Genomic DNA, 15,476 nt, shown 5'->3' on the forward strand with positions numbered 1-15,476 from the left:
GTGGGGGTGTGGAAATTTGGTGAGGAGAACAGAGACATCAGTTTGTTGTGAAAAGAGAAGGGCAGACATGTGGGAAGGAACAAGGCTAGACCAGGATTTCAAGACTGAGCCAGAAGCTGCAGGGGTAAAAACTTTAAGGAGTAGTTTCCAGCTCGTGCTGTCCTTCCTCAGCCCCTTGAGCTTCTCACACAGCTTTTACTCTTCCTCCATAGGGTGCATGTGGAGTTGGGATGGGGAAGGATGGTTGGGACCGCAGTAGTGTGGCTTTTCTCACTGGAGGGGGAGTCCTGGCTTGTCATGAGTGTTGGGAGCATCTCCCTCTAGTCAGATCCTGTGTGGATGCCCCCTGAGCAGGATGTGTGTGCTTCACCTGCCCCTCGCTCAGGTAGTGCCACATCCCTTAGGGAGTTGTTGGAAAAGGCTCCTCAGGAGCTGGGGACTGGCTGGGGAGCTGCTTCTTGTGGGGGGTGAGAGAAGAAATTGTTTCCCAGCAGTGCACACCAAGAAGCCTTGCTGGAGGCAAGGAGACCTGTGCTGGATGCTGCACCACATCCTCCCAGCACCAAACTCCTTTGGCCACCTGCTCTTTGGAGCTGCAGCTTCCCTTTCCCCTTCCCTGGTTTGGGGGGGTTTGGTTTTAGATAAAAGGGGACCACCAGTCTTGGAGCCTTTTACTGTTTTGGATGTCTTGGTGTTTTTTTAACTAGATTATGGCACCTATTAATTTTAACTATATATAGAGCTCAATAAACATGTTATATGGGCCCTGTCTTCAGTGGTATGTGGGGCATGCTGTGGTTCCTGCTTCCCATGGAGGAACATTCTTCCCAAGCTCAGGAGACCTGGGTTATTCAACCATTTCTTCTCTCTCTTACTTAAAACGTGGCCACTCTGCTCCTCAGTGGAGCCTTGGTGCTGTCCATTAATCTTTTCCCTCTTGGATCCTGTGCAGAGGCGATTGAAACAACCTGCCCTGCCTCAGCCCTCACAGGATGCTCCTGTCCATGTGCCCCTTGCAGGCTCAGAGAGGGACTGAGGGGGGGGCTTTGGCTGAACGTAGGGGTCCACAATGTGGGTGAGGCTTTCCAGGGTCTCAGAGATAACCAGCTGCTGCCTGAATCCCGTGTGGTAACGCTCAGCTCGGCTGCTGCCAGGAATGGAAGCTCGGGCTGCTCTGTGGCCCTGGGCTCCAGCACCCCTTCCCAGCACGGACCCCGGCCCCTGCCCCGCACCGCGTTGGATCCCCGGGTGGGTGAGACCCCCCCCAGCCGCCGGGGCAGAGGGAGCCTCTCCTACCCCGACCTTTCGGCCAGGGACCAGGAGTGGGGGCCGAGCCCCTTCTCCCTGCCCTCACCACCACCCCCGGCCGCGGCTGTCGCCCGGGGGCAGCAGCCGGTGCCCCGAGGGGGGGCCCCGGAGGCGATGCCGGGGGCGCGGGGCAGCACTCCCCCGCGGGGGCCGGGCCGCCGGCGGTGTGGCCGCCGTGTCCCGTCCCCTCCCACCGTGGAGCCAAGTTCAAACCGCGAGCCCCGGCGGAGCGGGACGCGGCGCAAGGGCCGGGCCGGGCTCCCCGGGAGCCGCCGCAGGGTCCGCGCCGGCGGCCACCCCCCAGCGCCCGCGGGGCTCCATGGTGAGTGCGCCGGGGCCGCTGCCCCTTCCCTGCCCGGGGGTTGCGGCTCTGCGGGTGGGGGGCGGCCCGCTCCTTCCCCCGGGACCCCTCCACGCTGGGTGGGGGGCGGAGGGTGCTGGGCCGGAGCCCCCCCCTCCCGCACCGCCGGGATGGGGTCGGCTCGGCGGGGATGGGACTCGCAGAGCAGCCGGGATGGGGCTTGGGACGCGCCGGGACGCGGTTGATTCTCCTGGGATGGGGCTTGGACCGATCGGGAGAGGGGCCGGTCCGGCCGGGAAGGGGCTGGTCCAGCCGGGAAAGGGTCTCGGACTGGTCGGGACGGGGCTGATCCGGCCGGGAAGGGACTTGGACCAGTCGGAACGGGGCTGGGCTGGGTCAGGATGGGGCTTGGACCTGGCTAGTCCCGGGGAGGGGGGAGAACGGAGGGTCAGTCCGGGGCTGCGGCAGGTGCTGGGGCTGTGGGTGCTGGCAGGGTCCCTGTGGATGGGAGGGTGTCGGGGACAGGGGTCCGCCTGGCTGGAGGCACCTGGGGACCTCCCGGGCAAGCGGCGGCTGGGGCTCAGCACGAGTCCCGCCGGGAGCTGCTCTATCGATAATGGTGATTTCCCTTATCTCCTATTTGCTGGAGGATTAGAGCCGAGGAAGAAGAGATTAGCTTTCCCTGCCAGGCGGAGCGGGCTGTGACCGTCCGGCACCCGCGTTCCCAGGGCTGCTCCTTCCCTGCCACCCCTCCCGAGGGAAGGGATGTGCCTGACCCCAGGGCTGCCCTGCCTGCCTGTAGCTTGCTGGGATGGGAGCGACGAGAGAGGGAATAACCCCAAATCAACCGCTGGACGTAATCTTCCTGCATCCTGAAGGGTGGAAAGCACGGGCCAGGACCCGGTTTTGCTGGCTTCCTCCGTCCCCTGCATCCCTCTCTCATCACTGCTGCTTCCCTGCTCTCCATGGGGGTGGTGGGAAGCACCTTCTGCCCCCCCACGGGCTCCTTTCCCAGCCGCTGGCTCGCTGAACCTTTTTAAGTGCAGGCTGTGCTTCCTCCCGTGCTAAGGACCGAGCCCGGTGCCAGGCTCGGCTGCCTGGAAATGCTGTAAATGCTGTGCTTTCTCCTGGAATTTGGTCCCAATTGTTTAATAAGCCACTTCAGGGAAGTCATTCCCAGTTTAATGGTAAAATTGCATGGCCTTGTCTTCCTGGCGGTGGAGGCTTCCTGAGAGCAACCCTTAGACTTTGGACAGGGTGTCCTCATGGAAGCAGCGCTCTCCTTTGGTGTCCCTGAGGATTATACCCTCAGCTCTCTGCTGAATCACCTCTGGGGCAGGATCTCTGTGGGTCTGCAGAGAGCAAAGCCAGCAGCGTGGGGAAGCTCTTCCCTGCCCTTCCCAGCCTGGCTCTACTGGAAGGGATGTGGCGATTGAGGAAGCTGAAGAATCTGGTGGGATTTGTCCTGGTTGCACATGGATTTGCTCATCTCCTGGAATGTGCTTCTGCTTCCAGGTGATGCCTCTGTCTGTGGGTTCCCAGACTTGTGCCATGTTGCGTTTCACCTTGTGTTAACCCTGCTTTGCTCCTGCAGAGGAGCAGGAGGGTGGGGAAAGTTCCCCTCACCCTTTAGGAGCCAGGACCAACCCTTTACAGAGCAGGGACTACAAAGCAGATGCTGGTTTAACAAACCAACCCTCCAGGTTCCCACCAAAGGGCAGGATGGATGGGGTTGGCATGGGCTCGGGCTTCAGCAAGGGAACTTCTTCCCTCTGGCTTCTCTGAGCAGAAGTCCGAGGCCAAGGGGCAGACATGGCTGGGATGGCAGTGAACCTGCTGAGATGTGAGCTGTGGCTCTGGGTGAGCAGATGCCAGCAGCAGGCAGAGCTGCCTGCCCCTTCCTCCTCCCTCACGCACTGGCCATGGCGCAGGGGTTGTGTATTTGGAAGGAGCTGAGCTTCTTTCTGCCTGCCCAGACCTGACACCCAGAGCGGGGGAACGGGGGGGATTTTCGGGGGCTTTTCCTTTGGACAGAGCATGACAGAAATGCCCCAGTGCCAGGATGGGGCCCCGGTGCCAGGATGGGGCCCCAGTGCCAGGATGGGGCCCCAGCACGGTGCCACTGATGCGGAGACATGGGAGAGCTGTCGGGCTCCTTTCCTGGCAGATGCTGAGTGTGTGTCTGGCTCCCCATCCTCACCCCGCTGCTGCGCGGCTGCTCAAATATCCCCAGCCCTGGTCACCTAAGGTTGCCCTGGCTTTTCTTCAAATCCCTGGGACTCATCCCCCTGAGGGTCTGGCCGCCCCCTCCCCGTGTTCCCCTGCCAGCTCAGATGTCAGCACTTGGGTTTCCCCACTCAGCTCGGGGCTGCCGGGAAGGCTTGGAGCTGCGAGGCTTGAAGGCGGCCGGGATGTGCTGGTGGGAGCAGGCGCTTGTGCGGCTTCTGTCTGGCTCTTGCGTGAGGGCACCGGAGCCTGGGATGAGTGGAAGGCCACGTGGGAGCTGGGAAAACGCTGGATGACTCTGTCTGGGCTGCGGGGGCTGCGGCGGTGCAGAGAGCATCCTCCTGAGGGGGCCTGGAGCTCTCTGTGCCGGGGTGCAGAGGTTTGCTGGCGGGGAACCAGGTGGCTCCCTGCCTCCAGCTCCTCTGCAGGGAGCAGGGTGCATCCCTTTCTGCTCCCCTGGATTCTGGTGGTTGAGGGTCTGGCCTTTAAATGCCACGAGCTGGGGAGATACTGGGGACCCTGTTGGGGCAGAGAGCTTGGGGACAGGTCCTCTAGACCTGCCAAGGTCGGTGGCTTCCCGCTGCGCTGGAGCTGGAGAGAGCTCGGTGTGTGCTGTGGGTGTGCTGTGGGCAGCGCTGCCTGGGCTGGGCTGCAGCCAGAGCAGTTTCTCAGGGGCTTTGCTCCTTGACCTGGCTGGGAGGATGTCCTCTGGCAGAGGACACAGTTGAGCCCCTTCCTGCACACACTGCGTCTTCAGGGACAGGTCTGATGGGTGCCTGTGGCACGGGGCTGAAGGCATCCCTAGAGCATCCCTTGGTGCCTGGCTTCCCCCTGCTGACCCCGAGCCCTTCCCGGTGCAGATTCTCCCCCGGGCCCTCTCCTGTGCTGTGCTGCTCCTGCTGCTCCTGGCCGTGCTGAGCAGAGGCAAGAGGTGCAGCATCGCCAGAATCCTCCGGCAGTACCGCGCCGTCATCTTCCATGAGATCCAGAACCTGGTGAGTGGTGGGAGGGGATCTCATGGGTCTCTTCCCAGGGCTTCAGCACTCAGCTCCAGGGGATTCTGCTGAGCTGGATGTGGCCCCACTGCGGGTTGTGGATTGGAAAGGATGAGCTTAATAGGGAGCTGGTCGCTTTGCCAGCCTTACTGGGGAGAGGGATGTGTTAATATGGGGGGAGTCCCGCCCCACGTGGGAGGAACAGGTACTTTGGAGACGTTTATTTCTTGCTTTATTTCACCAGAAAAACCTGAGTGGCTCCTCAGGCAGGAACGGGAGGGCTGGGCCAGCTTGTCGTTCGGACAAGGTGAGCGCCAGGGGACCCGGGGCTGGGGCATCACAGGGGCTGAGCCCCTTGGCAGAGCTGCCGAGACTCCACCCCCCACCTCTCCCCACCTGGGGCCGTGTGTGCTTCTCTCCTCCCCAGGACCAGAAGATCCTGCTGTCCATCTACAACATCAGCATGTCCCTGCGGGAGGTGGCAGCCGGGACCCTGCGCAGCCCCGAGGAGCTGGCGGTGTGGAAGGTGGCCCGAAACACGGACTTCGTGCTCAGGGAGAACTGCAGGAAAATCAGCAAGGTGGGAGCCCTGCCCCTTCCCAGTCACCCCAGTGGCTCCCAGTTCCCTGCACGCGGGCTGTGGACAGACCCAGCCTTGTTGCTCGCTGCCCATGAGGAGTCTCCAGGCTCTGCCCGCAGCATCCTGGTGGGGTGAAGGTCGGTGCTGGTCTTGTGGCTGGGGGATGCTGATGGCTCATCCTGATGAGCTTTAAACTGGTCAGTGAGGGAAGTCTGGCTGTGGGACAAGCTGGTGGGGCTTTACCCCCAGCTTTAGGGTGGGTTTTTCTGCCTGTGCTGTGATGCCATGGCTGATGGGAACACTGATGGGACTATCCTGGTGAGACACTTGCCTGGTGAGTGGGCTCACCCAGTCCTGCCCTTGCTGCCAGGGTTTTGTAGGCAGGAGCTGGGATGTCTCCCCAGAGGGCTGGTCTGGGCTCCCCCAGCATCCCTGGGGCTCTGCTGGGAAAACCCTGGCCAGGATCATCCCGCACCACATCTGCCAGCAACTCATTAACTAGTGGGGAAACCCCAGGGCAGTGAAGCACCAGCTCCCCAGCATCTCCTGGCTCTGGCACAGTGCTGGGGTCATCCTCCCCACCATTGCTGGGGACATCAGCTGGGGGTAACCCTGCCTGGTTTTGCTGGTGAGGGACAGAGGTGCTGCTGGGCTGGAAACCAGCTGCAGACCCAGCCTGGCTGGCTGCCCTGTCCGTGGATGTGCTGTGGGGTGGGTGCTGCTGGCTTGGGGGAGGGATGGCCAGCTTGGGGGAGGGATGGCCAGCTCGGGGGAGGGATGGCCAGCTCCTGGAGACCCCTGGGCACCTGAGAGCATGTCCTTGCTGCATCCACGGGCAGTTTGGCCACCCTGACCTGTGGCTTTGCCCACGCAAACCCTGGGTGTGGTGTCCCAGGTGCATCCTCGGTGCTGGGGTGGTGGCTGTTGTCTCCCTGACTAACGTCTGTGTGGTGGTGGTGGTGGGGTGTTTCTGCTTCCTGGGCACACTGACCACAGAGCCTGCCACGCATCCCAGCACAGCCCCAGCCTGGGGGACCCGGCCGCAGGAGGAAGCAGCTACGGGAGATCGGGAGGAAGGTGGAGAGGCTGGTGACCTGCTGGGAGAAGCTCTACGCCCTGCACACACCCCACCATGCCCCCCGGGACTCGTAGGGACACCGGTACCATGTGCCAGAGGGATGTGCTGCTCCAGCACCATGGCTGCTGGCTTCTTGTTTGGAAATTTGGGGCCAGTTCAACCCTGAAGGCAGCGGAGTTCCTACTGGCAGGTTGCCCGAGTTGAATTCGTCCTCCTGGCCTCAAGTAGTACCTGGGGACTGGCCCCACTGCACGTGGTGGGGCTGGCAAGTTGGTTTTGCTGTAGGATGGCTGTGGCAGGAGGCTGGAACACCAGAAACTTGGGGAAGAAGAAGGGGAAGTGCTGAAAACAGGAGGCACAGCGTTGGGTTTCGGTGATGCTCCTGGTCCCACATCACCTGCTGCTTTCCTGGGGACAACGGCTGCTCTTCAGGGCAGAAGGAGGATGCGTGGGGCTGTGGCTTGGAGGGCTCTGCTGGAAGCAGGACTGCTGTGCATCAGCCAGGCTCTGAGTGTGGCTGGGCTGTGGAGTGGGATGTGTATCCCTGTTGTACTGCCGGGACAGGCGGAGCAGCCGGGCGCCCGTGGTGGATGGGAACACCTGGCTGTGGAAGCCTGGGGAGCGCTGGTGCCTGTGGATTAAGGGCAAAACCTTCTGGCAGCTGCTGGGGCTTGGAGCCAAGGCTTGGCCCCCGGGCTGGGCAGCACCACAGGGGTCCCAGCTGCTCAACACTGTGGGTGCCCCAGCACCTCCCGGTGAGCTGGAGCCTGGTGAGCTGAGGGCACCCTGTCTCATCACTGCACTTGGCCAGTGCCCCAGCCAGGGTCCCCCGCTGCCTGCTGGGGGACAAACAGTCTCTGGGAAGCCGAAAATAAAACCTCTCCTTCCCTGGAAGCCCTTTGGGTGCTTTATCTGGCAAGCCAGGGGCTCTTGTGCTGCGGGTGGTGCTGGCCCTGTGCTGGCCTCAGGTGTGATGCGGAGGCCGTGCAAGCCCGGGAAGGAGCAGGTGGTGGCGGTGGGCACCGTGGCAGCCTGTCTGTGCCCACAGGACCCGCATCCCTGGCCCGTGGGCCCCATCCTGTGCACAGGCTGGTGCGTGGGTAGTGTAGGATGGAGCTCTGCTGCAGGAGCTGCTTTTCTGAGACCCTATTGCCCCTCCCCAGGTCGCGGGAAGGGCTGGAGCAGCGTCCGAAGAGGGAGGAGCTAGCGTTGCGCCCTGCCTCAGTTTCCCCATCCCCTCTAACCGGGACGGCCGCTGCCAGGGCTGTGAGTGGGCCGGCCCGGGCCGAGTGGCTGCGGGGACGTCTGCGGAGGACACGAGGTGGCAGCAGTGGGCTGTGCGCGGAGCGGGGCCGCCTGGCTCCCGCGACCGTGTGTCCCCACGGCCACCTGGGCCACGGCTCCCGCCTGGACCACGGCCACACTGCAGCCTCGGGGTGCGGGGGGAATGGCTGCTGCCCGTGGGTGGGACATGAACCCACCCGTTTGCCTTGGAAGGGGTGGGGGGCACCGTTCTCTGGGGTTTCTCTGAGCAGCCGTCCAGGGATGCAGGGATGGGGGGGGCAGGGGATGCTCGGGGGTCCGTGCACACCCCCTGCCTCTGAGACCTGGGCTGGAAGGAGTGTGAGGGGGGCTGCATTGCCGGGGTGGGTAGGAGAGGGCACACTGGGGGCCTGGGGTTCAGCAGTGTGTGTGCAGGGCCCGTTGCTTGATGGGTATGACAGGCACCCTGGTTTGGGGGTGCGAGCAGGGGGGCACAGGCTGGGGATGCTGCTTGCGTGGGGTCCCTCCAGGAGCAGCGGGTGTTCAGCAGGATCAGGCCTGTGGATCCCCAGAGGTGCTGTCTGCATGGTGTGGGGCAGGCTGGCACCGGGAGATGGGCCCATCTGGGGAGCTGTGGTTGGGCATGTCCCGAAGCTTGAGGAGCCACACTCCTCCCTGGCTGGCCGCATCGTGCCTGGGCCCCATCCTCCCAGCTCCATCCTCCTCCTCAGCGTGCCTGAGGAGAGGGGCCAGGCTCCAACGCTGCCTTTCTTCCCTCATGCCCTTTCTGTTGCCTCCACAGGGGGTTTTTGCACTGCTTTGGATTTGAGTTCTCTTTCTTATTCCCCTTCTCATCCCAACCACCACCCCCCAAATATAACAACAGCCCCCTCCTTCATCCCACCAGCCTCCCCAAAATAGCTCGATTGATGCTTGCATCCCTGCAGATGGGGCTGGGGGTGCTGGTGGGGTACTGTGGGTGGCACAGCCGTGCTGTGTGGCGTTCCCATGGCCGTGCCACCCACAGTGCCACGGCGAGACCCGGCGCCTTGTGCACCGGCACGAGCAGGAGGACAGTGACTTGGGACAAGGTGACTCACTGCCTGTCTCTGCATCAAGGCTGGAGCAAAGTCCCCCCCCCCCGCCTTCTCTGCAGCCCATCAGCACCTTCCTGGAGAGAACAGAGCAATAACCATCCCTGGTTGTTACCCTTCCCTCCCAGGCAGCCACCGGGGAGGGCGGCTGCTCCGGAGCCAGGGAACAACCGTGTGACCCCCCCAGCATCTCACCCTGTGGGCAGGGAATAAGGGGTGTGTGTGTGTGGGGGGGGGTTATACCCAGTGCTGCCAGTTCAACATCTGAGTGGTGGTGGGAGGTTTGCAGGCGTTGGCACGCTCACCATGGGCTCACCCTGAGCTCGCCGTGCGTACCGGGTGGGGGTGGAGGGATCCCGGTGCGGTGGCAGGAATGAGTGCATGGAAAGGAAGGAAAAGAGCGAAGGAAGAGGCTGAAGGGAGGGAGGAGGGAGGGAGGGGGGAAAAAGCGAGGTCGAAGCGCCGGTGGAATCACAGCGAAAACAGCCGGAAAAAGGAAACGGGCCCTGAAAAGTCAAATAAAAATAGCAGCGAGGGGAACCCAAGTGTGCAGCACATGGGAGTGAGCGCATTTCCTTCGAGGGCAGCGCTGCACGCTCCCGCCTGCTCTGGGGGGGTCGCTCTGATGTGGCTCCAGCAGCCGCTGCTGCCGTGGGCCCCCTCTTCCCCCCCCCCCCCACCCCCCAACCCCAACCCCCCGCCCCCGGTGCCGTGCCAGGCGCTTGGCAGCGGGTCGGCGCCCAGCCAGCCCCCACCTCGCCTGCGGTCCGGGCGGGCTTGTGCAAGGATCCTGGCTGCTGGGGGATGCCATGCACACGCTTGGGCACGCTGGGCGAAGGCTGCACACGCGTGTGCGAGGCGCGAGGGGATGCGCAGCGCGGGGGATGCGCTCGCCGTGCCCTCGGGCGCTGCGCCGAGCCGTGTGCCGCCGGCTGATGGCCTCGCCAGATGCATCCGAGCGCTGCGCAAACAGCGCGCTCACGGCTTCCTCCCCTGGCTGCTGGTTTTGCAATCACGGGCGGGACCCCGCGGGAGATGGGGGGGGGTCGGCGGCGGGTGCTGCTGGGGCTGCAGGGATGGGAACGGGGCTGGGGACAGGATGGGGACTGGTGCTCCTTACCGCGGCCGCCGTGCTGCATCCCAACGCGGCTGGAGGCTGAGCTGGGAGCGAGCTGCAGACCCCAGTGTGCCGGGGCAACGTGCCGGGGGACTGGACCCAGGGGCCGTGCTGGGGATGGGGGCTGCCGTACCCCCACGGAGACGATGCTGGAGACACGTTTTGCCCCTTTGCACCGTCGCTGTCCCACTGAAATGCAGCTGCCCCTGGGCTGGAGCAGAGCCGGCACCATCCTGGGGTCCCAGCAGCCCCTCTGGACGGTGTCCAGGGGGGCCCTCACCCACAGGAACCCCCCACTTCGGTCCTCATCTCCCTTGCAAGCAGGGCTGGGGCCCAGTCCCCTGGCAGCCCCGCGCTGGGGGCACTGGCACACGCAGGCTGTGTCTGACGAAGCAGAGCAGCGTTTTGTTCTCTCCCATCTCCCTGCAGCATCGTAAAGCTGTTGAAAGCCCAGATTTACGGTGTGATAAACGCTGGGGGCTCTGCTGAATGTTTTACTGCGCCATCCTTTGGAGAGCGGCTGGTTTGGAGGAGCGGGGAGAGCGGGGTGGCACACCCAGTGGCATCGCTGCCTGGCTCTGGCTGGAGGATGGTGGGTCCCAGGTCCTGGGGACAGCGAGGAGAGGGGCTGAGCAGGGCTGTGCCATGGCCCAGGTGGGTTCTGCTACCCCCAGCCATGGGATGCCGGGTGCCTGAGCCCCTCTGGGCAGTGGGAAAGCACAGAACTCCCTCTCCCCCCCCCACCCAGCCTCCTGCCCAATTCATGGGCCCTTTGCTAGTTTTGGAATCATTTGCTGCCCAGATTATGCTGTAGCATGCCAGCCTGCCCGTGCCAGGACATGCCAGCTGAGAGGTGGGGTGAGCCAAATCCCAGCTCTGGGTGCTGTCCCACCCTGCACCCCCATCGCCCGCTTCCCCGCTGGGTGCCACAGGCTGGTGGGTGGGAGGCTGCGTCCTCGCTGTGCGGGGCTGGGTGATGCTGGGAAGCAGCTCTGCACCGCTCGCTGCCCCTGGCAAGAGGATTCCAGCCTCGGGGATGCCCATGGCCACGTGTGTGCATGCATGTATGTGATGTATATGTGCCCGCAGGCACATGCATGTGTGTGTGTGGGCACATGTATGTGCTCACGTGTGTGTGTGTGCATGTGCAAGCTTGTATGCATGTGTGCATGTGTGTGCATGCAGATGGCTGCGTGTGCATGGGTGTGTGCACGTGATTCCCTTTCACATCCACTTCCCGAGGGGGTGGCTGCAGCCCCCGGTGCTGCCAGCTCTGTGTGCCCTCCTCCCTGCTGCCGGAGCTGGGTGTTGGAGCCATCAGGCCTCGGCACGGACTGGGGGAAGCCAGCAAGACCGGGATGCCGGGCTCAGCGGGAGCACCAGCTCGTGCCGAGGCTGGATGCTGCGGATCCAGGCCCCGATGGTATCACCGCTCCCCGGGCGGGCGCTGGTTCCATCGGCTCTCGATGCCCAGCAGGAGCTGGGCAGCAGTGAGGGGCTGGCTGGACCCTGCTCCCCATCCCTGCCAGTGAGCGGGCACACCATGTCTCCGGTGCTGGCGCAAGGCACATCCATACCAAGTTGCCAAGAAGCCAGGGCACTGCCATGGGCTGGTGGGGGGCGACTGTGATGCTCCCCCACTGCCATGTCCCCCGGCTGGGCTCCTCAAGCCCGCAGCATCCTGCACCGGGCCCATTGTTCGGCCGCGCCGGGCTGCGGGGCAGGATTCCTTTGTCAGAGCTCGGCAATATTTTATTCTAACAATTACCCGAACCCGCCCGGGCTCCCGAGCCTGTTTGTGATTATTGGAGGGCGAATTCCCCAGCTTCGCTCCCTCTTGGTGACGGCTCCGCATGGGGCCACGCCGGGCGGAGGGGATCCGGCCCCGCTCCCACCAGCTTGGGGGTTGGGGACCCCCAACTGTGCCCAGAGCCCCCCACTCCTGCGGCCAGCGCTGGGGGTGTGTGTGTGGGGGTTTGGTTGCCTCGACCCCCTCGGGAGCCCGTGAGCATCTCTGACATTGTCTCCGCAGCAGCGGGATCCGTGGTGGCGCAGGGGCAGCAGTGACTCATGGAGGAGGGGGGGGTGGGATGTGAATCACAGACCTCCATCTCCGGGCAGGATGCGGCCCTGTGCTCGCAGCTTGCCACATGCCAGCCGTGGACCGCAGGCTTTGTCCTCTGCGGAGTGGAAGCGGCTCGCTGCTCCGGGCAGGATGGGACAGGGATGCTGCTCTTCCTCGGGGCCTCTCAGCTCCCTGGGATGCTGGCACAGCTTTCTCAATCCCAGCTTCGGGGTGGGATGAGGGTGGTGCGGGGCGCGGCTCCCTCCTGCATCCTGGCTCTCTCCGAGGCTCCTCGCTGTGCTTGGGCCGAGTCCTCATCGCTGCTTGCTGTACCAGCGCTAAAAACAGCTGGCACCTCCCTTTGCCATGGATCCCAGAGAGCAGATCACCCAGTGCGCGCTATCAAATCCCGACCAAATCCCTTGCTTGGGGCCAGTTCAGCTTGTCTCACCTCACCCTGCTGCTGTGTTTCCACCCTCCAGCCGTGGATGCCGAGTCCCGTGTGGTGGCCAGAGCTGGAGGGAGCCAGGAGCCCTTGCTGGGTGCATCCTTAGGGGCAGGGGAGTCCTGAGGTGGAGCTGGAGCTGAGGATCAGGGTGGGCACCACGCATGGTGACACCCCCTGCCAGGAGTGAGACAGCCGATGCTGGAGCCCTGTGGTGGGGCCATCGGGTTCGCTGGGGGTTATTAGATCCTGGGGGAGACACCCTGAGCAGGTTGCTTCTCCAGTTGCTGCCAGGGATGGAGGGGTTTTGGGAGCAAAGCGGGGTGTTTGCAGTCTCAGGGTGGAAGGGTGGAGGAGGGACCAGTGCTGTGGTGCTGCCCCAGCTCTGCCAGCACCCTCAGCATCTCTTGCTCCCTGCGGGTGGTGGGGGCGAACAGGGCCGACCCCTGAGCCGGTGCCCCAGCCCTAACTGTGGCTGCACGTGTTCTGGTGCCTAAACCTTCTCCCTCAGAGCCAGGCCTCCCTCCTCACCCATCTCACCCAGCCCCGGGCTCTCAGCCTGATCCTCCGTCTTAAAATACAGCGAGTCCTCGAAGCAGAGCGGCTCCGGGGGCTGGGCCAGGCAGCGCAGCCGGAGCGCGGCACCGGTGAGCAGCCCGGCCAGCAGCGACCCCCCCATGGCCACTGCCAGACCCGCTGCCTGGCACAGCGCCTGCCGGCCTGCACCGCCATCCCCTCCCTGTCCCCATGCTGCCTCTCCAGCTTTGTCCCCAGCTGGGGACACCTGGGAGAAGCCGGACTCAGAGGAACCCTTGGGTGCCGCCAGAATGGCCACGACGCTGGCCACGGCGCCGAGGATGCCAGGCAAGCCGTGGAGGTTGTGGATGCCACACTGGTCCTGGAGCCTGAGCTTCCTCGCCAGGAGCGGGGTGAGGAACCTGAAGCCGAGGACACACACCACGGCTGAGAGGCTGCCCAGGGCAAGAGCCGCCGCTGGTGGCACAGCCATGTCAGCCACCGCGCCGATGGCCACCCCACCGGCCAGGCTGGCGTTCTGCAGGTGGCTGGGCCTGAGCTTGCCATCCTTCTCCAGCAGGCTGGAGGCCACTACGGTGGTCACGGCGCTGGCACTCATGGCCAGGAGGGTGTTCAGGATGGCACGGTGCTGGGCATCGCCTGGCTGGCAGAGGACGGCCACGAAGCTGGGCCAGAAAACCCAGAGGATGAGTGTCCCCACGAGGGACAGAAGGTCGGAGCTGCGTGTTGGGGACTCCTTGGGGTGCACTGGCCGCTGCACTGCCCCAAACAGAGCCTTGGACATGCCCAGGCCGAAATAGCAGGAGAAGACGTGGATGGTGATGGTGCCCCCCACATCCAGGATGCCCAGACGGGTGACGATGGCCCACTCACTGGCAAAGTAGATGGGGACTTCACAGGCAGCCACGACAAAGAGCTGGCAGGGGCTGGCCCTCCCCAGGGTGGCCCCCACAGAGATAAGCACCGTCACAGCGGCAAACTCGGCAGTGAGGAGGCTGTGGAGATCCAGGAGGACCTGACCGTGGTGGAAGTGATGGAGCAATCCCTGCAGCACCAGCGCCCATTGCATGGAGAAGTTGAGCAGGAGGAAGTTGTGGGTGAGGGCGCTGAGCCCATAGTGGGGCAGGAACGCCAGCAAGAGCCCCAGGCCCACCACCAGCATCACCTGGATGTCCTGGAAGAGGGGGAAGGTGCTGTAGATCTTGCTGGCCACCAAGATGACATCCTCTGCCTGCGCCGAGGGCTTGTCGTAGGTGAAGAAGAGAGCGAAGCAGAGGAGCAGGACAGCCTGGAAGAGCCCCAGGGAGAGGGGCAGGAGGCGGCGGGGGCGGGCAGGGGGTGGCATGGCCATCCTGGGGCACGCAGGAGGGGATGGTGCCCGGCAGGATGGCTGGGTGCAGGGCAGCAGCCTGGCAGCGCTGACAGGCTGAGCTCTGCTTGCTCCTACAGCAGGGTTTTATGGCCATGGTTAATTTTTAACTGCAAATATATGTTTGTGTGGTAGAAGAGGAGCTTTTTCCCCCCTCCCTTCTTTAAACACAACGCCCTTAAATTACCCACGTGGGCTTGTTTGGCCGCCATAAAAAGTGGACACGAGGAGGGGTGTGATTTTGAAGGGAACCAAGAAAAACCTCACATGGGTCAGAGAGGGGAGAAGGAAGATCTTCAAGAGGCTGGCCAGGTATGAGGGTACCACGGCATACAGCCCCATTTCACCCATCCCTATTTCACCCATCTCCATCTGGAGAGCGGGGACCACACCACTGATCCCCCAGAAATGATGCTGGGAGCTGAGACACCCCTACCTCCTGCTCTGGCTCTACACCATCCCACCCAGAGATGCTCCAGCATCCTCACACCACAAGACGATGAAGGTGGGTTTTTTTTTGCCTCAGGAACTGCCCGGATATGTGCGAAGCTCCACCAAGCTCTGAAATCAAGGCTGAAAAGATCATTTTCTCACAGGTTTGCCTTGGCTTGAATGGCTGGAAATTCATTAACAATTAGCAAGCGAGAAAAACAAAGCCCAGAGCAGCCAAGCAGCTACCCCAAAGTTTCTGGGTTGCTGCTTTAGTGTGACATTTTGCCAGTGAATGTCTGGAAGAAAAAAAAAAATGAACAAAATAAAAAAAAAGAGGAGAGAGAGAGAACCACAAGAACAAAAGGCAGAAGGGTTGGTAAATATTTGTTCCAGAGAGAAGATATTTTTGTGCTGTCCCTGATCTCAACACCCCTGCCGCGGGCGCTGGCTCTGCGCCGCTCTTCGTCATTGTTACTGGAGGATGAGGCAGGCGAGGGCGCAAAATGGGAAACAATTGTTGGATAATCTGCATGAGGCTCCTCTGCCAAACCCTCCCCGGCCATTTTTCAACCCAAAGATGCTGGAAATGAGGGCAATGTATAGGAGGAGGGAGGTGCTTTGAAGGCAGCGTCCTTAGGGGTTGAGGAGGGGTTGTGTTGCGCCCAA

The 15,476-nt window shown here is 63.1% G+C and overlaps 1 protein-coding gene across 1 annotated transcript; it reads right to left on the reverse strand.

Moving 5' to 3' along the window:
• Positions 1-12,965: 12,965 nt before the first annotated feature.
• LOC311197698 (ammonium transporter Rh type A-like) lies at positions 12,966-14,360 on the reverse strand (the record flags this gene model as incomplete). The annotated part of the gene is made up of 1 exon (XM_084271491.1): positions 12,966-14,360. One exon carries the CDS (start codon positions 14,358-14,360, stop codon positions 12,966-12,968), a length of 1,395 nt encoding a protein of 464 aa, XP_084127617.1.
• Positions 14,361-15,476: the final 1,116 nt, after the last annotated feature.

Source organism: Gallinula chloropus (genome assembly GCF_964237585.1).
Source record: "Gallinula chloropus genome assembly, chromosome: 16".
Classification (NCBI taxonomy): domain Eukaryota; kingdom Metazoa; phylum Chordata; class Aves; order Gruiformes; family Rallidae; genus Gallinula; species Gallinula chloropus.